Source organism: Molossus molossus, unplaced genomic scaffold, assembly GCF_014108415.1.
Source record: "Molossus molossus isolate mMolMol1 unplaced genomic scaffold, mMolMol1.p scaffold_m16_p_11, whole genome shotgun sequence".
Lineage (NCBI taxonomy): Eukaryota > Metazoa > Chordata > Mammalia > Chiroptera > Molossidae > Molossus > Molossus molossus.
Genome location: NW_023425346.1, coordinates 85,671,373 through 85,695,373, shown reverse-complemented (window position 1 = coordinate 85,695,373; position 24,001 = coordinate 85,671,373). Strand labels below are relative to the sequence as shown.

Here is a 24,001-nt window from a genome sequence, read left to right as displayed (position 1 = left end):
AGCTCCCACTCTACCTGATGATAAACAGAAAAATATCCTCATTTACAAAGAAAAAAAATGTTAGTTTAGCTTGAGGTGACCCAAAGTTCATGTAGTATTTGGGGAAATTCTTTCCACAAACTAGTTCTTTATCCCATTAATGAATTTTCTGTCTCACAAGCTAAAGACTGCAGTGATTTTCTGTTTCTTTTTCTTCCTTAATCCCCATATCCAGTAAGTCACTAAAGTATTGTTATTCCACCTCGGACAGACGGCTTGAATCTCAGCCCAGCTACTCTGTGTCCGCATCTTCTCTCACCTGGCAAACTTTCCTAACTTCCCCTTTCTCGACAAACCTCTTATCACCCTACTTCATTTTTACACTACAACCAGGCAGATCATTCTATGAAAAAACCCCAGCTTAATTTCACTGTGTCCTGCACCATTAAATCCCCACTGCCTGAAAGATAAACATCTGAATTTCTACTTTACCTTTTCTCTGATTGTGTCCGCTGCCTTCCTGGCCCTATTTTTATTCAGGGCTGTTAGACCTGTGAGCACCTCTCAGCGGGTTGAGACTTGCCAGTAGACATGCCATCGCCTCCGCCTAGATCGCACACGTGTGCCTTCCTAACATATTCATTTCCTGAGTTGAATAGAGAAGATTTTAGAAAGAGGAATGCCACGCAATCTGGAATTGATTGATTTCTAAATTTTAGACATCAAATTGTAAGACATGAAAACATAAAGAGACATCTTTATGAGTTTCCTTGTTTTTTCCACCTGATGATTTTCAAAAAAATGTTTTTCTTTATTGATATATTAGAGAGACAGAGGAAGAGAGAGGGAGAGAGAGATGGAAACATCAATGAGAGAGAACATTGATTGGCCGCCTCCTGCATGCTCCCCACTGGGGATCAGGCCCACAACCTGGGCATGTTCCCTGACCGGGAATTGAACTGGCAACCTCTTAGTGCATGGGTCAATGCTCAACCACTGAGCCACACTGGCCGGGCCATCTAATGACTTTTTATACTGTTTATATTGCAAATATAAGACAAATACTGGAAAATTTATAGAACAAATACCTAGCTTAAGGAGTATTTAGAAGCCATATGCTCTTATAACTATCAATGCACCTTGCTAGCCCTGCCAGAAACTCAACTGTGTGCCGGATCCCAGTCAAGGAGTGGCAAGAGATAGTCTAGGTGATGAAAAGCAACAACCTACAACCAAGATTACTCTTTCCTGCAAAGCTATCATTTAGAACCAATGGGCATATAAAGAGTTTCCCAGACAAGAAAAAGCAAAAGGAGTTCATCACCACCAAACCAGTATTATAGGAAATGTTGACGAGTCTTCTTGAAGAACAAAAATATGAACAATAAAATAGTAATAAATACATATCTATCAACAATTGAATCTACAAATAAAATGGGCAAGCAGAACAGAAACAGGGTCACAGATACAGAGAAACTTTGTTGGTTGCCAGATGGGAGGGGGTAGGAGGGGGTTGGGGTTGAAAAAGGTGAAGGAATTAAGAACAAATTGATTGTTAGATTGATGAACCTTCAAGGGAAGTGGGGAGGGAGAGCAGGAAGAGATAAACCAAAGAACTTATATGTATATATGCATAACCAATGGACACTGACAATAGTGTGGGAAAAGGTGCGGGGGGTAGGGGGCATCTGTAATATATTCAACAACAAAGATAAGTTAAAAAAAAAGTAAGCACTATCCTTTCTTTTATAGAAGTTGCTTTCTTGTGTTTATTTATAATTTTAAAATAGTCAGATAATATATCCTCAGACACCAGTTTGTTTTTTATAAAGATTTTTTAAAATATAATTTAAGACCTTGAATTACAGGTTCCTCCTCCCTCCATCAACCCCTTATAATTTATCCAGTCAAGCCTAGGACATTTTTCTGTAGTTCTGTTGATTGCTGACTCAGGGTAGAATGAACATGCTCCTCTGTCTTCTGTAGTTCCTCTGCATTGGTAGTTGGATCCAGGGGCTTTCACACATTCATGCTCAATCCCATTTGTATAGTTGTGGGTGGTGGTGAGGTCAGCCAGAGGCCCATAGTGACAGGTTGTTGTTGAGAACTGCCAAGGGTCTGAGGTTTTAGCCTGTTTGCAAGCTAAGGATTTAGCCTTGCACTTGGGTTGTCAGAAGACATGAAACTCTGTTGCCGGTAATCTGCATAAACTTCACGTTCATGCTGTTTTACCTCACCCCCTGGACAACTCCCATGGGGGTGACTGGGAAGTGGGCACAGTGGATCCCGTGAACAAAATGACTTTGTTCACAGTTTAAAAACTCTGAGTTTAGTAAATCCCAGTTTTCTAAAGAGCGCTGACAGAAAATGGACCCTCTGCCCTGGAGACAGAAACTATTATTATATTCCGATGTTGTTTGCAATACTCACGCCCCTGAAAACATAGTCCAGAACAGAAGCTGTTACAAACAGAAATGACACACAAAATTGTCTCCCATCCACTGTCCCTACTACTGTGATGTCATTTGTCATGACCAGTCATTGATGTTAAATATGTAGAACTATTCATTCGTAAGAAATTGTATAATGTTACTGTTCTAATTTTTAAAAGACATTTATTTTTACAATACTTTTGAGTATACAGGAAAATTGTATAGCTGGTTCCCACACAGCTCAGATTCAGTTTCCTTTCTTATTCATATCCTGCATTAGTAAAATTGTTTAATTTGTTACAATTAATAAACCAATAATGAACATTTTAACTTTTTTCTTCTTTATCTGTTGGAATACTTTATAAAGACATGCTGTATTTAACCTATTATTTGGTTAGCCAGTGTGATAGCTCATAAAGAATAAAGGATAAATGCTTGATTATTTTCTTTTATTTCTTTTATTAAGAAAATAAATTGGCTCTATATTATTGTCCATATGTGACTAGTTAATTTCATTTCCTACTATTAGAAACTCATAGATTAAAATATATTTTGTAGGGCTCAATAATTTGTTATTATTATCCTTTTTATAATTCTAATTGCCCCATCATTGGCCAGGAAGGGTCTCTTCCAATTGGCTTTTGAGCCCTTTTGACATGACCATAGTCATTTGTGATAGTGTCATCTCTATGTGGTATAATGAGATGTTTCAGGGTCATCTTGTATATTTATTGCCCCAGACGCAGAATATGAGGTTTCTCCAACAACAACAAAAAAAGTATATGTCAAAGTGTGTTTCATGAAAGCATATTTCAAAACCACAAGCTAGATGCTAGGTCCCTGGGTATTTAATAACATAAAGCAAAGCATAGCTTCTAACACACTATATCGTTTTCAGAATGAATGAATCAAAATAGGCAAAAGAGTCATGACATTTAGAAAATATTTTGAAATCAATATATTTGTACCTTGTAAATTATATATAAGCTGTCTTAGAAGACACTATGCGATTTCGTCATTTTAGAATTCCTGTAAAAGGGGGAAAGGGTGGAAAATGTTTGAGGTTGAAGTTGTTTATTTGAAGCTGCTGAAAACACACTCATATACAGACACATGCACAAGTGCATCTCTTTGTAAGATACCATATCAAAAGAAAAATGCAAATTCTTTCCCAGAAATGGAAGGCAGCAATGTGTGAAAGAATGCGGGATAACTTTATACAAGGGGAAGAAATACTTAGTGCATGAAATAAAAATTTATACTTAAACAAAGATATGAGAGTAAGCTTTCAAGACACTGTATATCTTTCTTGGCTGAGCTTTTATCTTAGTTCCATTCTTGTCATTAGACTGAGATTGTAAGTGATGAAGGGTAGTAAGCACCATGAGAGTGGGGACCATGTCTATTCTGTGCACCTCTGTGACTCCAATACCTAGAGCATTGCTTCTTACATAGTGGGTGGACAGTAAACATTTGTGGAGTAAGTGATTAGATAGCTGGATGGATGGACAGATAGATGTATGGACAAGGCGGAAAACACAGAGACTTAAGGGCTTTTTTGAGGCATAGAAGCCAGTGAATATTTGTAAAATCCCTAGTATGTGCTGATTGCTTTTAGATATTAATTTATCCAACTTCTCAATTAAAAAAACCATAACAGTCTCATTTTCTTATTCAAAAATTTGATTAAGAAAGCACAGCTTCACGATGTGTCATGGGTACTGGAAATATCAAGGGGAATATTTTGTAAAGTATATGATTTTCTAACCACTATGTTGTATACCCAAAATTAATAATAATAATAATAATAATAATAATGAAAAAAGCACAGGTTTAGCCAAGTAGTTCTCCAAATTAAAAAAACTTCTTTTCCCACTCCCATTCTTGGTCCAGGAAGTGGTACTCCACCCTTTTACATCAGGGTTGTTTTTCCATTTCCATATTGTGCATTCGTGTACAGAATCTCATTGGATCCATTCTGCATTTTCATTTGAAAAGACATTCAATTTCTTGGCACACATGAGAATGCTATTTTAAACTTTTATTTTAATTTTTTTAGCATATTAATATATTTATGATTTAGAAATATCAGAGTCATGCTGCAGTTACCTGAATACTTAGAGTTCATTCTTCTTAAGTCACACTTCCAGACTGTGTATCAATACATTCGACAGGGAGTGATGCTCACCGATTTTAGAAGTAAACATTTAAATGATTGGGATTTTGGGACTTCCGGTCAAGATGGCGGGTAGGTAAACGGGGTATCCGTCCTCCCACAACCACATCTAAATTACAGCTAAACTACAGCACAACCATCATTCAGAATCGCCTGATATCGAGCTGAATGAAGTCCTACAACTACGGAATTGAAGCAGCAGCCACATCAGACTGGTAGGAGGGCGGAGGGGCTGGGCCCACACCCACGTGTGGCGGATAAAAATCAGGAGGCTCCCGCGGCTGGGAAGGTCCTCCCTGAGGACTGAGGGGTCCGTCCCACACCAAATGCCCTGCTCAGGGTTCCAGTGCCAGGAAGAGAGTCCCCATCACTTCTGGCTGGAAAACCAGCGGGAACTGAGGCTCAGGGAGGCTGAGGGGCTGGAGCCCCAGGCAGCTCCTTAAAGGGCCCGCGCACGGACTTATCGGACTCTCTCCCTCTAAGCTCGGAGGGGAGGCAGCTCGAGGGGCACCAGAGACACACAGGGAAGAACTGAGCTGTTTGCCACTGGAGCGAGGGCTGGAGAGGGGGCTTCCTCAGGGACAAATGTGCTGTCAGAGGCCTTTGTTCCTTTGGTGAGCCCTTCCCTGGGGCTGCAGACAGAAGCCATATCTGGGACTCCAGCAACCTGGCTCACACTGGTAGCCCCGCCCTGCTGACTCCCTGAGGCCCCGCCCCGCCCAACTTTCAGGCCCACCCAAGCTGTTGCCAGTTGCTTAACCTTAGGATTGGCCTGTCTTGGATCCTGCTTCAGGTTTTCCTAAATTCTTTCAAACAAGCAGCATCTGGTCTCAGCTAGCCCCATACCTCTCATTAAGTAATACACAGAAACAAACACAGGGAGGCAACCAAAATGAGGAGACAAAGAAACAGGTCCCAAATGAAAGAACAGAACAAACCCCAAGAAAAGAACTAGTGAAATGGAGATAAGCAACCTAACAGATGCTGAGTTCAAAACACTGCTTATAAGGATGCTCGGTGAACTCAGTGAGAACCTCAGTGAACTTAGTGAGGGTCTCAAGAGCATAAAAAAGGACTAGTCAGAAATGATGGATGCACAGTCAGAAATGAAGGAGGCATTAACTGAAATAAAGAATAATTTACACAGATTCAATAGTAGAGTGCGTAAATCCAAGAAGCAAACCATCGATTTGGAATATAAGGATGCAAAAAACACCCAGTCAGAACAGCAAAAAGAAAAAAGAATTTGAAAAAATGAGGATAGTGTAAGGAGCCTCTGGGACAACTTCAAGCGTGCCAACATTCGCATCTTGGGGGTGCCAGAAGGAGAAGAGAGAGAACAAGAAATTGAAAACCTGTTTGAAACAATAATGGTAGAAAACTTTCCTAACTTGGTGAAGGAAACAGACATACAAGTCCAGGAGGCACAGAGAGTCCTAAACAAGATGAACCCCAAGAGGCCCACACCAAGACACATAATCATCAAAGTGCAAAAGGTTCAAGACAAAGAGATAATCTTAAAAGCAGTAAGAGAAAGGCAGTTAGTTACATACAAGGGAGTTCCCATAAGGCTGTCAGCTGATTTCTCAAAAGAAACTTTGCAGGCCAGAAGGGAGTGGCAAGAAATATTCAGAGTGATGAAAAGCAAGAACCCAGAACCAAGATTACTCTATCCTGCAAAGCTGTCATTTAGAATTGATGGCCATATAAAGAGTTTCCCAGACAAGAAAAAGTTAAAGGAGTTCATCACCACCAAACCATTATTATATGAAATGATGAAGGGTCTTTTTGAAGAAAAAGATAAAATATATGAACAAACAAAATGGTAATGAATACATATCTATCGACAATGGAATCTACAAACAAAATGAACAGGCAGAACAGAGACATTCTCATAGATACAGAGTACATTTTGTTGGTTGCCAGATGGGAGGGGGGTTGGGGGAATGGGTGAAAAAGGTGAAGGGATTAAGAAGTACAAATTCTTTGCTAGACTGACAAATCTCAAAGGGAAAGGGGTTGGAGGGGTGGGAAGAAATAAACCAAAGAACTTATATGCATAACCAACAGTCACAGACAATAGTGTGGTAAAAGGCGGGAGTGGGGAAGAGGGGTCAATGGTGGAAAAATGAGGAACATATGTAATACATTCAACAATAAAGATTTAAAAATAAAATAAAATAAATGATTGGGATTTTGAACTCTGGAATAAGACAGATTTTTGTTTTTTAATATTTCCTCTATTTTTTTTTTTTTTTGTCAGTTTGAGTTTGGTCAAATTATTTCATTATTGTTTGTTCATTTATAAAGTAGATAATAGTATTTTAATCAAAGAGTCAATGAGTCCAAGAAATGTTATGACATATAATAATGCTTAAATGCAGAAAATACTAAACAATTATGAGTTAATATAATTTTTAAGAATACTATATTGCCACTTAGAAATGTTTGACTTGCATAAAGATACTTAATGAACCCTGGCCAGTTTGGCACAGTGGTTAGAGCGTCGGCCCACGGACCAGGGAGACCCGGGTTCGGTTCCCACTAAGGGCATATACATCGGTTGCAGTTTGTCCCCAGCCCCAGTTGGGGTTGTGTGGGTGGCAACCACTTGATGTGTCTCTCTCTCATCTATGTTTCTCCCTCTCTCCCTCTCTCCCGCTCTTTCTGAAGATAAATGCAAAAATGTCCTCAGGTGAGGATAAAAAAAAAAAATACATACTTAATGAAAAGCATTTTAATATCTAGACTCCAAAATCCTGATCTCAATTTATGTTATGTCTGTAGTATTGACTGTATCCACAGATATTTATAGAATATCTGCTCTATGTGTTTGACTTGAATATTAAGGTCATCATAAGTAACATAAGACCTCGTTATCACTGGAGATACCATAAATAAGTATTTATTTTTTAGAAATTAATTAAGCCTTTTGCTTCTCTTTTTACAAATATTTACACAGATATTAAAGTGTTCTTGGCAGTCCTGTCAAATCTAATCCTGATACTTTGACTCTACTATTTCTGAAATTGCTCACCCTTTTCATTTATAACAACAGCAGACTAGTCACAAAAGCAGTCACCTCTAACTTCCAAATTCTCAAAGGCCATTTCCCATATGCTTTTCAAAAGAGGCAGCTGTTGTCATACATCATTTCACGAAGACCATTTTCCTCCTCAAAATTTATAAAATACCTTGGTCTTGAAACTGTGTCACTCTCAATTCTAGATTGAAATAGTGTCAAGAAGTTTTCTTATTTAAACTTGGTGATATGAATTTACTCACTTAGAAAGGGAGAAACACAGTTTTATGTAGGCTATGCAACAGAGGCAGCATGTTGGACAAGTATAAAGATTCAGGATTCACAAATGAATGAACAGACAGCAATTACAACCAGTACTGAGAGCCTGCTATAAGTTAGGCCTTTTCTTAAGCCACTTACAGGGATTTCTTTCATTCTCTCTCTCTCTCTCTCTCTCTCTCTCTCTCTCTCTCTCTCTCTCTCTCTCTCAATTGAATTTATTGGAGTGACATTGGTTAATAAAAATATATAGCTTTCAGGTATACAGTTCTGGTATATTTCAGGTATATACATCATGTGTATATTGTACTGTGTGTTCGCCACCCCAAGTCAAGTCTTCTTATATTATTATTTATCCCCTTTACTCTCTTCTACCCCTCTATAAATTACTATACTGTTGTCTGTATCCATGAACCTTTTTTTTTTTTCTTAATCCCTTCACCCTTCTCACTCAGCACCTAAACCTTTCCCCTCTGACAGTTGTCAGTCTATTCTCTGTATCCATGAGTTGGTCTCCTCTTTTTTTGTTAGTTTATTTTGTTCAGATTCCACATATAAATGAAATCATATAGTTCTTTTCTTTCTCTGATTGGCTTATTTCACTTTGTGTAATACTCTCCTGCTCTGTTCATGCCATCGCAAAACATAAGGAGTTCCTTCTTTTTGGGGCTGAGTAGTATTCCACTGGAAGCAGCCCTAGTACTCATCAGCAGATGATTGGATGAACGAGCTGTGGTACAGCCCAGCCAGTTTGGCTCAATGGTTGAGCATCGACCCATGCACCAAGAGGTCGCTGGTTGCATTCCCAGTCAGGGTAAATGCCCAGGTTGTGGGCCAACTTTCCAGTGGGAGGCATGCTGGAGATGACCAATCAATGTCCTCTCTCATCGATGTTTCTATCTCCCTTCCTCTCTCTCTCAAATCAATAGAGAAAAAATGAAAAATTTGAAAAAGAGCTCTGATACGTTTACACAACTTATAGGGAATTGAGTCTCAAAATAATCATAGGAATTTGAGACCTTAGTATCTTCATGTTACAGATGAAGAATCTCAGGTGCAAAAAGATAAATAATTGACCCAATATAATGTTAACTATGCTACACTATGATCTCAGGCAGTGTATTAGTTTGCTAGGACTGCTTTAACAAGGCACCGCACACTGAGTGACTTCAACAGAAGTTTATTTTCTCTCAATTCTGGAGGCTGGACGTCTGTGATCGGTGTGTCAGCAGGTGAAGAGATTAGCCACGGACACAGACCATAGGCTGGCGAAAGCCAGGGGAGGGGGCGCGGCTGGGTGGAGGTGGGCAAAGACAGGGAAATGGACATCTGGAATAGCGTCAACAATAAAAATGAAGTGTCAGCAAGATTGGTTTCTTCTAAAGCCTTTCTCATTGGCTTGTAGACGACTTCCCTTATGTTGCTTTGCATTGTCTTCCCTGTATGTGTATCTGTGTCCTAATTTCTTTGTCTTTTAAGGACATAATCCAGTCATGTTGGATTATGGACACCCTAACGACCTCTTTTTCACTGAGTTACCTTTTTAAAGACCCTACTCTGAATACAGATACATTCTAAGACACTGGACTTTAGGACATCAATGTATGAATTCTGAGGGGTTATAATCAGCCCATAGCAGACAGACTATCTGCAGTCTGCACCTTTATGTACCATATAACAGCAATTGTTTAATTAATTAATTTTAATATCAAATCTATATTTGCTTGCATATTATTTACCATTCCTAAACTACACAAACTATATGCAAATACTTGCATAATTATACTAACAATGTAATGAAATTAATCATTTTTTAAGATCTTCAACTTTTAAGCATTTAGCAGGACTTTGTTCTTTTATTCAGAAGAGAAATTAAAGTTAAATAACCTGTGCCAGGTTATAAGTAATGGAGGCAAGAGTCAAACTGGAACCAATCAGACTGCAGATCCAAATTAATCATTGAGCTGCATTGCCCTCAACAGTTTGTATCTCTGTGGAGAGAACACTCATCAACTGTACAATATAAGTAAACATGACAATGCTTTGATTCATGTGTAGCTTCAGTTGTTTGAAAGTGCTGACGCCTAATTATATTTTTAAGTTCTATTTAGAGTTAATAAAAATTTAATTCAAAGGTCTGCAAATATTCTTCCTATGTTGCAACGTAGTATATCTAATTTCAGTTAAATTTTACTCTCCAAATTATTGGAATTTAATGTGTATATCTCTTGGGCAAAAGTAAATTCAATACTATAATTCAAGTAGCTATAAAAGAGTGTTCAAATGTCAATTTGTAATTTCTGTTTAAAAATGTAATCGTGTTTACATAAACACATGGAAAAATATATCTTTTTTTAAAATTAGAGATGATGGAGTTTTTTGCAGTACAGATTTTTGTAATATAAACACACGTTGAGATTTTTGTGTGATTATATCAATGGATTTACAAAAGCTCCCAATTTAATTTGTGTAACCTAACTTGAGTGGAAGAAGTCTATGATATTCTTGAGATGAGATCAGGAGATTTAGGACTGTCCGGGAATGTGGACCTGAAGGGCGACCATTAAGAACTCTCTGGCCGGCTCAGAAATGTAGGAGGACAAAGAACAAGGTGATTCCTTTGAGGGAGGTGAGCTAAGTTGTCCTCTTTTCAAGGAACTAAGGTACACCCTGCTAGGAAGCCATGGCTTGAGAGGTTGAGAGCTGGCTGAGTGGCCAGCGATGAATGAATGGCCGGTGATTCTTCGAAAGCAGGGACTGTAGCAGCTGTAGCACCTGAGAGACTGGCTCCCGGTGGCTGGGAGTGAGCAGTTTTTCAGGGAAGAATTGGATCTGATTCTCTGCCCACACAGTGTCATTTCATGCTGTGTAATATGAGCGTGGATTCAACTCTGCCACATGCCATTTCACATTACTCTGTTTTTCCAAATCTAATGAGAAGAGACTTAGAGTCCCTGCTAGCCAGAGTGGCATAATTACGAGAGTTTTTAGGAAAGTTGGAAAACAGAAAGCAAGATTCCAAAGCCAAATGCACCGTCACAAGCAGAGGTTTTACATGTGAATGAGGTATAGTGGATCACTTTCTCTCTACATGAGCAGGAATATGTAATGTTTGCTATATGCTTACTAATATTTTTTCTGGTAAATTTCTAAATATTATGCCACACTTATGAATGTTCTCTGCTTTAGAAATTCCCAGACTTGCTGTATGGGTCAGAGTCAGAAATTAATTGCCTAGGAAAACTTAATGGAAAGCCTTTCATTGAGGCTTTTACATTGAGATATTGAGGTTACAATTTGCTACACCATTTGTCACTATCAGGGAACACAAAAATTCAACAGTCATTACCAGCAGAGGGGCCTTCTTCCCATGCCTCCTCACCCTCAAAGTTCTTTGCTCCTTACTCTTTTCTGTGATACTGCAGATTATTTAATTTCAAATCTACAGATCATAGTAATCACTATTATAGTTATAAATGTCTTGACAGATGAGATATATTAGTATTATTTGTGGATGATATATAATTGGATATGAGGACATAAGACACTGGAGTAGAATTAAAGAATTCAGAACTATATTGACTTGCTGCAGAAGGTCCTAACAAAAGTAAAGAGGTACATTTTCAAATGATGTTGATATTAAAGAAAAACAACCAACAAAAATCGGATGTATAAATCAAGTAGGGAAAAATCTAAGAAATCGAGTTTTACACACTTAGCCAAGAATGTGTAATTGCTTTTGATGTACATAAATTGTTCCTAGACATTGATAAAATTTCAGGACTCATGAGGTAGTGAAATCACTTAAATCTTAAGGTAGACAAAGGAATATTTAAGGAACTATTCACTACTCCCACGGAGGACCAAATGTAGGAAATGACTAAAATAAAAGAATAGAGAAATTGTGTCAAATACAAAAAAATTAACAGTTGTTATTAGTTGTGAAATGAAATAGGAATTTAAAAATAATGCTGATTTTTTTTTTTTCTGGAATGATTTGGAGGTAAATGGAAGGCCCAGTAAAGCAACACAATCTTTCTATTCCTTGATTAATATCACCCACTGGAAATCCTAGGAAGTCTGTAACTAACTGTAAATGTCACATTCTTCCTTAAAACATTATATGAGAGAAATGCCTATAAAGATCTGTCCTTTGGAACAAACCATGTATTTTTTTTAGGTTGATTGTTAATATGGTATGGAAAGTTGGTGAAATTTATTTTGTTTTGCTGTATCTTTTCATTTCCACCATCAAATGCCATGGGCAAGACGAACTGCCCCTTGGGTTAGAAGAGTTTTGAAGCCCTTAAGGCTCTAGTGATCTTCAGTGGTATTCACCCCAGCACAAAGCAGATGTAGAAGTGTACATTGCCGATGGAAATCAGTCCGTCATAGTCAGCAGAAGCTTACACCACAGGGGAGAGATATCTTCAAGTGGGCTTTCACTCTTTGGTTAGCAAAATAGACAGTGTCCCGGGACTAAAACGTATTGAGCCAGAACCAGAGTCAGGGTCGCCTCTTTGCTGGGGCATTCTGGTAATGTCTACTCACCACTGTGTCCTTGGGCACAAGTCATGATTGTGTTGTTCAAACAACACTTTTTGTTAGCAGAACGTTTATGAAACATTTTCCATGGAACACGGTATCTCCAAAGACCTTAAGCATAGCTTTTAACTTTTCAATTTCACTCCATTCAGCAGCCATTATTGAACATTTGTTTGGTGCCAGAATCCGTATTAAGGGCTATAACATACACAGAGATAGTATAAGGAGCCAGTTCTTTAATTTAAGAATAAACTGCAAGTTGAAAAGGCAAGATATAAAAATACCAAAGTTACATAACAAAGAAATTGAAAGCAACAGTTCTTATGTAATGATATTATAATTAGTTTTGTTTTCAAATGTGATTCTCCATAGAGTTCATTTTGGCTATTATCAGTGATAATATTTGTAATAGCTAGCATCTACTGAACACTTACTATGTGTCAGAAACTTTTATTATATCTTCTCGTTTTTATAAAACCTTTATAATAGCGCTATTGCCATTATTTTTTACTGATGAAGAAACTGAGGCTTAGTAAGAAGAAACAGTTTGATGGAGATCATGAAGCTAAGAAGCACAAAAACCTGGTTTTAAACCCAGTTTTGCCTGGCAATTAAGCCTACATTTCTTGCCATTATAATTTCCTTAGATCTTTGTTTAAGAGTTGTTTTTACTTTCATAAAATGTTCTGAGATAGTCAAGAAACTTTGTGCTGCTAAGATTCTGATGCCTGAAAGAAAAGGAACAATGGATAACTTGAATGATTGTGTGACCTTATCAGGCATTTTAAAAGTCAATTGACATTTTAGATATCTCGGACTTGTATCAGGATTGCTTAGTGAGCTGCTAATATTAAAACTTAACTGTGTTATTGACTCTTTTTTTAAAGAGGATGTTAAATTGTTTGTTGAGTACTCCTGATAGTAGATGCTACACAAGCTTCTGTCCCATCTATAATTTTACCTGGTACCATCATTCAGTTTAGATATATTGCATAAGCTGTGCCAACAATCACTAATAACCAAATAAACTATTAATGATGAACTCCGGGTCTCAACGCCCTAACTATCAATTCAACTATACCAGGGTTTCTGAAGACAATGGCTTCTGTGCCCAAGCAGGTTGTGAATACATTTCAAATGGAACCTGGCAGCGCCCGGCAGGAATGCCAGCTTCACACGGAGGCTTCCGTGTAGACTCCCTTCACACAGCACGTTTGTCCGAGTCATGATCCGACTATGGCGTCTTCATCAGCATTAAGCTGAAAGTAATCCAATCATTACCAAGTTGTTTCCTGTGATTTTATTTGCAATCAGTATGCATTGTAGCTCATGTCTTATTGAGACAGGTCTTAAGCGTACCTGTAAGGATGTGACTATGAATACCAGAAAACTTAGGAGATGAAAATCAAGGCATAACTTTTTTGCTTTTACATATAAGACTTTTAAATTTATCCTTTATAATTTTTTAAGAAGTCAGTGGTTCTATGATCCCCTCCAGACGTAAAACATTAGAGCAATAAATCTTGGGTTGAGAGATTGCTGTTGTCTTTTTTCCTATTATTTACATTATTTGTCTGGATAGGAGAAAGGGATGTATGGTATAAGGTGAACAGGGTCTTCACCTTCATTATCATCAAGTAATTCCCTGTGGGTGAGCTATGTATTACCTGCTTCTGGCGGCTTTTTCAAAGTGGGTCAAGCAAATGTATCCTCGGCATTGACATATAATGATGTCCAGAGTTCACGTAGCAGAGGGATATTTGTTCAGCCAATGTTCAAATTGCATATACTATTTTGCAAGACAAGAAAATAACAAGCAGAATGTACAATAAAAATGACTCAGTTTCAACACCAGAATCTCAGTTAAAACAAACAATTCCTCCAGCCCCTGAATCTCAACAGAGGCCTGGCTGTCGCTTTAACCTGAACTTTTATGAAGAAAATAAAATTGTTTCTAAGAATAATTTAAGTAATACTCTAGAATTAGAAGTGCATACATTTTACAATGTGATTAATTCAAATGTAAACACAATAGATGATGCATAAATGCAAATATGTTCTTAGTTAGGGTTTACTTTCTTTTGTAACTAAAGGCACTTGGAGCTCCCTCTTCTATGTTGAGTTGCTCGTTCTCTATGTGTTCAGCGTTCTTTATGGCTCATACCTAGAATCTTTTTTATACCAGAGCCCTTATTATTTGCTGGTTCTTTGTAGCTGCTGCTCATGTGTGTTTTAAAAGCCATGCTGACTGGTACATCTTTATCAATTAATAGTTAGAAAGAGTTCACCCCCCAACATACACTGTAAAATTCCTACTGACTCCGCCTGAATGTGCTTCACCTGTGTTTTTTACCTGAATGTGCTTCACCTGTGTTTGCTCTGCTAAGCCCATTAATATATTCCTTCATCATGTGATAAGCCAATGCCTTTTTACAGCTTGTGATAAGAAGACTCACTTCCTAAGTAGAGTTAAAGGTAAAGGTGAGTCTATTAGAAAGAATGACAGATATCATGACTTATTTTAGACAAAAGATTGATAATACATCCTCCATTCCCAACATTTATCTTAGTGCTATCATTGTAGCCTAAAGCAATTGTTAAGTATTGTATACAAATTAAAGGGCAAACTATTTTCATAATGAACAAAATATTTTAGTATTTAGACCAATTGTTGTTAAAACATGTTTATTATCTCTCTTCTAAGAATTCAGAAAGATAACAGTTCAACCATTAGAGGACTGGTAGGGCCTAAGGCTGGATTTCAAACAACCTGTGGTATACAAACAGTGTGAGTCCCTATGACCTTTAACCTCTCTTTTATATTCCCCTATTACTTATCTTTTTAATCCAAAATGCATGGTATCTCATTAATGCTCATAAGTGACTCCGAATTCCCAGTCGGATGCCAGACATGAGTAGTTTCATATGTTCCATGCCTCTTCATCTCCGCCTTTGCTCCATCGGGATTCTACTCTTCTCGGTGTTTAATGGTAGCATGCTCATCCTTAAGACTTGTGGTACCTGGCGCAAAAGTATGAATGGAGGCCTACATGTTTATGTGTTATTATTTAGTATAAATCAAACAGATACTTTAAATAAAATATGTTTTCTCTTTCCACTTTGGCAAATATATCTTTATTACAACCTGGGTGGCAGGTAACATGTTAGAAGTTTTTGGTTCTCAGGAATATAGTGGCATAGAGAAAGATGCACTCCAGTCCTTAGCTCATCCTCTAACCAGTTCTGTCCTACATCGTTAGAGGCCTAGCACACAAGTGAATGGACACTCGAGCCCACACATGCACTCGCCCCTCAAACATTTGCACCTGCACCCCCCATCCTTCCCAGGCGCAGGGACACTGGTGTGGAGTTGGCTGTCTCAGGAAAAGCACTGAGAAAGGTCAAATCACAAGCACTGGAGGAGGGCTCAGGGCTGTATGCACATGGAGGTCTAGAATCACAGGAGTTTGGAGCATGGTTTAGAAAAGATGAGTACTTCTCTTGACTCCACAGCCTTTGCCTAGTGCTGAAGGTGTGGCCAGAGAACAGTGCTCAGCAAGTACGTGTTGGTTTCTTACGATGCACCAGCACTGTTCTGGTCCCATAAGGCACATGATTGAACAAATCAATGCTCTTGCCCTTGTAAAGCCTATATTTTTGGAATGGGAGAGATAAACTGTTATTACTAAATGTAATACATATATAAACTGTATGGTACATCAGAAAGTGAGAACTATTGTAGAAGTACTAAAAGTTAGAGCCAGGAAAGGTGGCAAGGTTGGCCTCAATTGAAAAGTTGAGATTTGTGCAAAAACTTGTAGGTAGTGAGGAAATTACCAAGAAGATATCAAGAGGAAGAGAAACTCAGGCCTTTAAGAGGACAGCGAGCACCTTGGGATAGGACCACAGTAGTCATGTCAGAAGAACAACAGAGAGACCGGAAAACTGGAATAGAATGAGCAAGGTGGAGAGTAAACACAGACATCAGAAAAAACAAACTGATGGTCAGATTTCATAGTGCAGCGCCATCTAATAGAAATATAATGATACCCATGAAAATGTAATTTAAAATTTTTTGTGTAGCCACAAGGAAAAATTAAAAAAGAACCAGGTCAAGTTAACGTTAAGAATCCATTTTATACAAGTCAGTTTACCTAAAATGAAATGTCACTGTTGGATCTTTGAAATCCAGAATGCATTTCACATTTACGACACATCTCTCAATCTGACTAGCAACATTTCAAGTGGGTAGTGGCCCAATAGGGATAGTGCTTACTGCTCCAGGCAGACCAGATAGAGGTTTTGACTCATCATTGAAATAACTTTGCATTATCCTGAGTGACTCATGAGTTGTTTCAGGGTTTAAATAATTAAAGTGTCATGATTTGATTTATGTTTTAAAGATCAGGGGTAGCCTTAACTGAGAAAACACCATAAGGGATCACGAGTAGAAACAGGGAGATTTATGGCAGTAAATCTCGATGAGGAATGACTGTGGCCCCCATGAAGGCAGTGGCTGGCATACGAAGTGGATGATCCCTGCTCCTTTTAAATATGGGGAAAATATGAAGGATTGCATTTGGTGTGCGAGGGGAGAATGAAGAATGATCTCAAGACTTGGGCCTGAACCACAGGAAGGACGGATTGACTTCATCTGAGATGAGGAAGGCTGCTGGAGAGATGGTGGAAGGAAGATGCCTGGTCAGTTTGGACAGATGTGTCTTAGAAGTATGTTAGGCCTTCAAGTGAAGATGTAGAGAACGGAGCTGGACAGGAGTCTGGAGTTGAGGGAAGAGTTTGAAGGTAAATGGAGATTGTCAGATTTGAAATTCACGGGATAGAGACACAGATCAAGAAGAAGATACCAAGGACTGAGCACTGGGACATCTGAAGTGAAGAGGTCTAAACTTAAGTGAAATTGACTTTGAAATAATATGAAATATTTTAATACTTTTACAGTATATTTAATTTTTTAAATGCGACACGTGTTCATAATTGTCATTATGATCGTGCCCTTTTTTACTGAAAAACTATAGGTATATTTATTTTTTCTTTTCTTTTCAATTGCATTTATTGGGGTGACATTGGTTCACAAAACCATTCAGGTTTACGTGTACAACTCGGCAAAACATCATCTGCACCCCGCATCATGCGCCCAGCACCCCAAGCAAAGTCTCTTTAAATGAAGCCTAAAGCTTTTTTTGTGACTTTTTTGCTTTAGAATGTCTCATCAACCTTCAATTAATTATCTCATATTATTAAAAAATAGTCAATAGAAATAAAAATTGTGGTCATAGACTAATTAGCAACCATAATGTCTTTAATGCATTTATATATATGTATAATCCCCATATATGTATGTTCCCTAGAGATGTATAAGGCAACTATTCTTGGACAGCTATAGTGTTAAACACCAATTAGCAGTTTGAAATCAGTCCCACAATTTACAAACTGATACGGCTTTGTTTTATTTGTGATAAGCTTAGCAGTTTGCATTTTTTAATATAGAGTTTGATTGATGGTTATATGTTCTTACTCATTTTAGTCTTGTCAATAAATGAGCTCTTTATGCCTTGAATTATGTTCAGATCTCAGGTATGACGAATGCTTCATAAAATAAAATCTATTATTTTACTGTAGGCACATTCATGCCTTAAAAAATATGACACATATTTCAAATGAAATTTTAACTCTTTGTGATCTCGTATTATCAAGGCAGTCATTTACAATACAGTGTGGAATGGGTGCATTATTAACATTGAAAAATGTAATTGAATGTCTCATTTTTATCTAAATGACTACATAAATATACTGACAGGCCATCTGTAGTATTTTAACACAGGCACTTGTTTTTGTCTTTCCAGTCTATCCGCGAAGTGACAGGCTACGTGTTAGTGGCCCTTAATCAGTTCCGCTACCTGCCTCTGGAGAACTTACGCATTATTCGTGGCACAAAACTTTACGAGGATCGGTATGCCTTGGCAATATTTTTAAACTACAGAAAAGATGGCAACTTTGGACTTCAAGAACTTGGACTGAAGAACTTGACAGGTAAGGAAAATATATAGCATACCAAATATACTGTCATTACCACGCACACACACACACACACACACACACGTATGTGTGCATGTGTGTGTGGTTTCCACCTTAGTATGTGTTACATTGAGAAACACTATAAAGCATTTAAATATCTACCCTTTATTCATTTCATGAGAAAGCATGCCCTGTGATTCCCTTGTTTTAGTTACAGTGTGACTGCAGTCTGAAGGATACCTTCATACTGTTATCTCAGCTGAGCAGAAGTACACTGTTCAGGAAATGCTCAGAGGCTGCCAGCTGAGATAGGAAGCAGGGTTAAGGATGCTGTGCTTGGTGGTCTCAGGTGAACAGTGGACCATATCATCAAACCTGCAGTGAAGCAGCCCTCACGCTCCTGAAAGCTCAGTAAACACACGAGCTCTTATATCTAGTGTTTCGCACAGTTCCTTATTTTTGGAAAATGTATCTAATTTTTAATTCAGTTTTGATTTATTTTTTGTTTAGCAACTCACTAAATATCGCTATAATTCTTGCTCAGAATGCTTTAGTGTCATCAGTGATTTCCCCCCTAAGACTGGAGACGGGTCATGGCTAACCACCCATCGTCCTGATTCAAAAACCACGTTTTAGGAATTTGTTTTGCAAATTGGTCCTTGCAATCCTGCTGATATCTCATCAGTTCCTATAGTTCATAGATCATGAATTTTGCCATGTGTGCCTGTAACCAAAATGTGCTAATTAGTAATTAATTATCATCCTGCAGTGAGATAAAGGAGTTTAAACTATTAATTTAATCTAAATTAATATTTATATATTTTGCATCAAAATATGTAGTGCATTTATGTGTATTTGAGTTCACTCACTGGTAATGTTTTTTGATATTGAAAAATGAAATTCTTTAGAGATATTTTACTTTAAAATATTAAGTAACAAATAAAATTATGGTTACCAGGGTATTAAAATTATTTGTTTCATTTATGGTAGATGTAAAATATATCATTTTAAGTTAGAAGTAGCTTTGTAATTAGCCAGACATGAGAGCTAAAATCGGAATATTTTGGATGAAGAAAGGAATAGTGATTATGTGATTTACTTTGGCCATAATTGCTGACATAGAATTATGACATAATGCTAAATGCAAATTGTTCAGAATTTATAGATTCTTTCATTGACATTTTTACTTTTTTTGGTTTCAAAAATAGCTATCTTACTAAAGAGCAGGTTTTTGACTAAATTACTACTTGCATGGAAAAAAATGATAGGAGGAAGCACTTGGAATGGATAGAGAAAAATGGAATGATTGAATTTAGGAATCTAAAAATAACATTATCTAGTTACAAGTTGCATAAGAATTGTGTTTTCTTCATGATTTTTCTATGATGAAATAAAAGAAGAAATGAAAATGTTTTAAAAAGTTTATAACACTTGAATTATATTATTATTTCATAATCTGATATTTATAGACTCCATACAGAACATTAGTATTTAAAGAGTTCTTATTTGTTTTTACATTTAGCATCATAATACTAAAATATTGTTATTTAATCAAAAGTGTGCCACATTTAAACACACATTATCTACTTAGCTTACACCATGTATTACTGATGATTGTGAGAGTTGTTTAATGTGTCATAAAAAAATATGTCACCATTATTTAAACATGTATTTCCTACTCTGCCAGAAAACCTTATAATGTGTGCTTGTGCAGTAGTAGAAATGGGTAATTAATAAATGACTAGAGCCCTGGCCGGTTTGGCTCAGCGGTTAGAGCGTCGGCCTGCGGTACAGAGAGACCCGGGTTCAGTTCCCGCTAAGGGCACGTGCCTCTGTTGCAGTTTGTCCCCGGCCCTGGTTGGGTCATGTGGGTGGCGACCACTCGATGTGTTCCTTTCACATCAATGTTTCTCTCTCTCGCTCTTCCTCTCTCTCCCTCCCACTCTATCTGAACAAGAAATGGAAACATGTCCTCGGGTGAAGATAAAAACTAAATTAAAAAATAAATAAAATAATAAATGACTAGAAGAATGACTTGACTGTTTAGAAAGAAATGTGTTTTCTTCAAGTTATAATTAATTTTTTATATAAATTAAAGTGCAATAAAATGAATGGTGGAAAATTTAGACAATTTGGAATGTTTCCAGAGATTTTAATATATTTATTAGGGGGTTGATGACATTATTCTATGGGCCAGTCTAGAATCCTTGATCTCACTTTAGGAAGCAACATCAATAGTGTGACTTCAGTTTGGAAAATCAGAAGTTACACAGTAAGCATGAGTGTGTTAGTGTGTGGGACTGTATGAGGAAGGGCAAGAGAAACCTGTTTACATCAAGTGGGAAGGGGCATACGGTTTGCTCTGTACTATTATCTTAAATTGCTACGTGTTCTGAGTCTCCTGATTCAAGCAACAAGCAAACATTGCAATTTATTTCAATAAGATTGTTTTTGTGTTTTGGAAAGATATGTGTTTTTCTTTTTCTTAAATATGTTTTATTGATTTTTTGTTTTTTTTTAGAGAGAGGAAAGGAGAGATAGAAACATTGACGTGAGAGAGAGAAAAAAATTGATCAGCTGCCCCCAACACCCGTCACTGGGGAATGAGCCTGCAACCTGGGCATGTTCCCTGACAGGGAATCAAACCAGGACTTCTCAGTCCGTGGGACAATGCTCAATCCACTGAGCCACACTGCCCAGGGTGGAATGATATGTGTTTCATGTTGTTTTTTAATGTGTCATACAAAGCAAGCTAGTAAAAATGTTTTAAATTAATGTTGTAGTAATATAGGGCGACGGGGCTTGCCCTAATTTTAGATTTACCTTGTGTAATGTGAAGGAAAGTAAAGAAATCTGCTGGGTACTCAAACGCATCACTGATTACTGCCCTAGTGAATGAAATTGTTAACTCTTCTTTTTTTTTTTTTTTAAATTAATTTATTTTTGTTACAGATGTTTCCCCTTTTTCACCCACTAATTCCACCCTCCCTCCCCACCCTGTCCCCTTTGTTGTCCATGTCCACTATTCATGCATACATGCATATAAGTTCTGTGGTTTATCTCTCCCCCACCACCCCCTCTTCTGGAGATTGTCAGTCTGTACCCGACTTCCACTCTCTGGGACTACCCCATTCCTCAGACTGTTATGTTCATTATATTCCACAAATAAGTGAGATCATGTGATATTTGTCTTTCTCTGCTTGGCTCTTCTTAAAGGAGCAGCAGCATAAGCATCACCTGGGCACTTGTTAGAAATGCAAATCCTTGGACCTCACCTGAGACCTACTGGATGAGACTAAGAGATAGAGCCCATTTCTGTGTTGTAAGAATTTCTCCAAAGATTCTGATGATTACTAAAGTTTGAGAAACAGAAACACTGTTTTTTTGTTTGTTTGTTTTTAACTCCTCACCGGAGGATATTTTTCTATTTACCTTTAGATAGAGTGGGAGGGAGAGAGACAAACATCAATGTGAGAGGGACACAGCGATCAGTTGCCTCCCGCATGACCCCGATCAGGGCCAGGGACATGCTCTTGACTGCAACTGAACACGCAGCTCTTGGTCCGCAAAATGATGCTCTAACCACTTAGCCAAACCAGCCAGAGTCAGGAACACTGTTTTAACTGATAAAAGTATGTTACCAAAACATGGTAGCACAATATATACTTAATTTCTTCGCTTGACCCAAATGATTTTCATTGACTTATCTTCTGGAGAATAGAAAAGGAATAAAACAGAGCAAAGATACGTTTTGACTGAATGACAGGAACTACACGTGCCTTTGGGGTAAAAATTAAAATAACACACTAGGAGCCTAAATGGAAACGTGGGTAGGTGTAAGAGGGCTTGGAGATGAGGAAGATGCTGGGAACAGACTTTCATCTGCATCACCATTTTGCCTAATAACAACTTTTCATAATGATCAACCATTACAAGAACAATTATAATTTCTGGTGAACTTTCTTTTTAAGCAATATTTTATTTTTAAACACATTCAATGAGATAAAAAACAAGGACTAGTTGTGGGGATGTCAGTTATGTTATAACAAAGAGTGTGCTTCCCATGAAAGCTTTTTGGCTACGCTGGCCTTAGAACAGTATGCCTTTAGCATAGTATATTTGCCACCTACAAAACTATCTTTGTATAATGTGTAAGTCCGACTGACATGAGGATTCTCATATATAAGGGTTATGAGTTGGATGCTACTTACACATGTATGAATTAACTTCCACCTTACACATTCTTATTAATTAGCTTGATGTGCACCAAAAGGTGTTCCTTGGAATGTAGACATTGCTACAGTGCTTACTTATATACTTCCGTTGTGGTTGTGTCCAAAGACAAGAAACACCCATATTTTTTAGCTTAATAGAAAAACTTGTTTTCCTAGTGTCGCTCTCCTTTTCCTGGTCCATGTGGCTGGGTGAGGTAGAGGGAAAAGAGGCAGGTCCCGAGACTAAGGACAATTGGAAAGGGAGTGAGGAAGCTGTCTTGGCAATCTGTGGGCGCCCTGTTACACTGGATCATCCTTTTCTGGTCAGGGAGAGACCGTTCTCCACCAGTATGTCCCTTCAGGCATGTACTCGCCTGCAGCCTTTGCGCGTGATACTGCGTCCTTAGAGCAGCACAGAGCTGGACAGAAATCCAGTATTTCCTCTTTAAAGGTCGCTTCCAAGTGGCTGAGGTTCTTATTAATAATCTCTCCAAATGATTATGCTTTGCTGATTTTTAAAAATCAGCTCCTTCTTAACAAAACATTCTTATTCCAAGTCTAAACCAACATTTAATGATGCACAACCTTAAGCTGAGGAGCTTCTACTAATTTAGTCACCTGTGTGGCCAAAATCTAAAGGTTGTTTCATTATTTGGGGCATAAAAATCACTATTATTTTCTGATTTCTACAATTCAAAAATTATCTCCTGTATTGGTAATGGTGGATAATATTATACAACTTCATCTATATGTTGTATTGTAAACACGAAGGAATCTTTGAGAAATACCTAAGTTCATGTCTATTCTACTATTTATATCCTGTTTGTAATGATGATAAACTAGGTACAAATTTTTTTTTTAATTTTTTGCATTTATCTTTAGATAGAGTCGGAGGGAGAGAGGGAGGGGGAGAGAGAGAAACATCGATGTGAGAGAGACACATTGAGTGGCTGCCCCCCACACGACCCCAAACAGGGCCGGGGACAAACTGCAACCGAGGTACGTGCCCTTAGCGGAAACCGAACCCAGGACTCTCCAGTCCACAAGCCGACACTCTAACTGCTGAGCCAAACTGGCCAGGGCTAGGTACAAATTTAATACATGAATATGTACATTTTTCTCACCAGATTTTATTTTAAATATTTGAATTTTTATTATATATATTATGAGAATATCTCTTTGAGTATGTGAAATTTTGGATGCTACAAATATATGTTATGTTTTTCAAAAGTTAACCAAATGCCCTCCTATTTTAAGGCCAACATACTTATATATTGGTGCCTTTATTTAATATTTATGGGTTCTAATATTTATGTTC

At 37.7% G+C, this 24,001-nt stretch overlaps 1 protein-coding gene across 4 annotated transcripts in view; it reads left to right on the top strand.

Annotated features, from left to right (window-relative positions):
- The window catches only part of ERBB4 (erb-b2 receptor tyrosine kinase 4), a 1,035,274-nt gene that overhangs the window by 540,223 nt on the left and 471,050 nt on the right, over window positions 1-24,001 (top strand). For all 4 annotated transcript variants that reach the window (XM_036253758.1, XM_036253760.1, XM_036253761.1 and 1 more), the window contains exon 3: window positions 18,298-18,484. In XM_036253758.1, coding sequence (XP_036109651.1) covers window positions 18,298-18,484 — 187 coding nt within the window. The remainder of the gene's footprint in view (window positions 1-18,297; window positions 18,485-24,001) is intronic.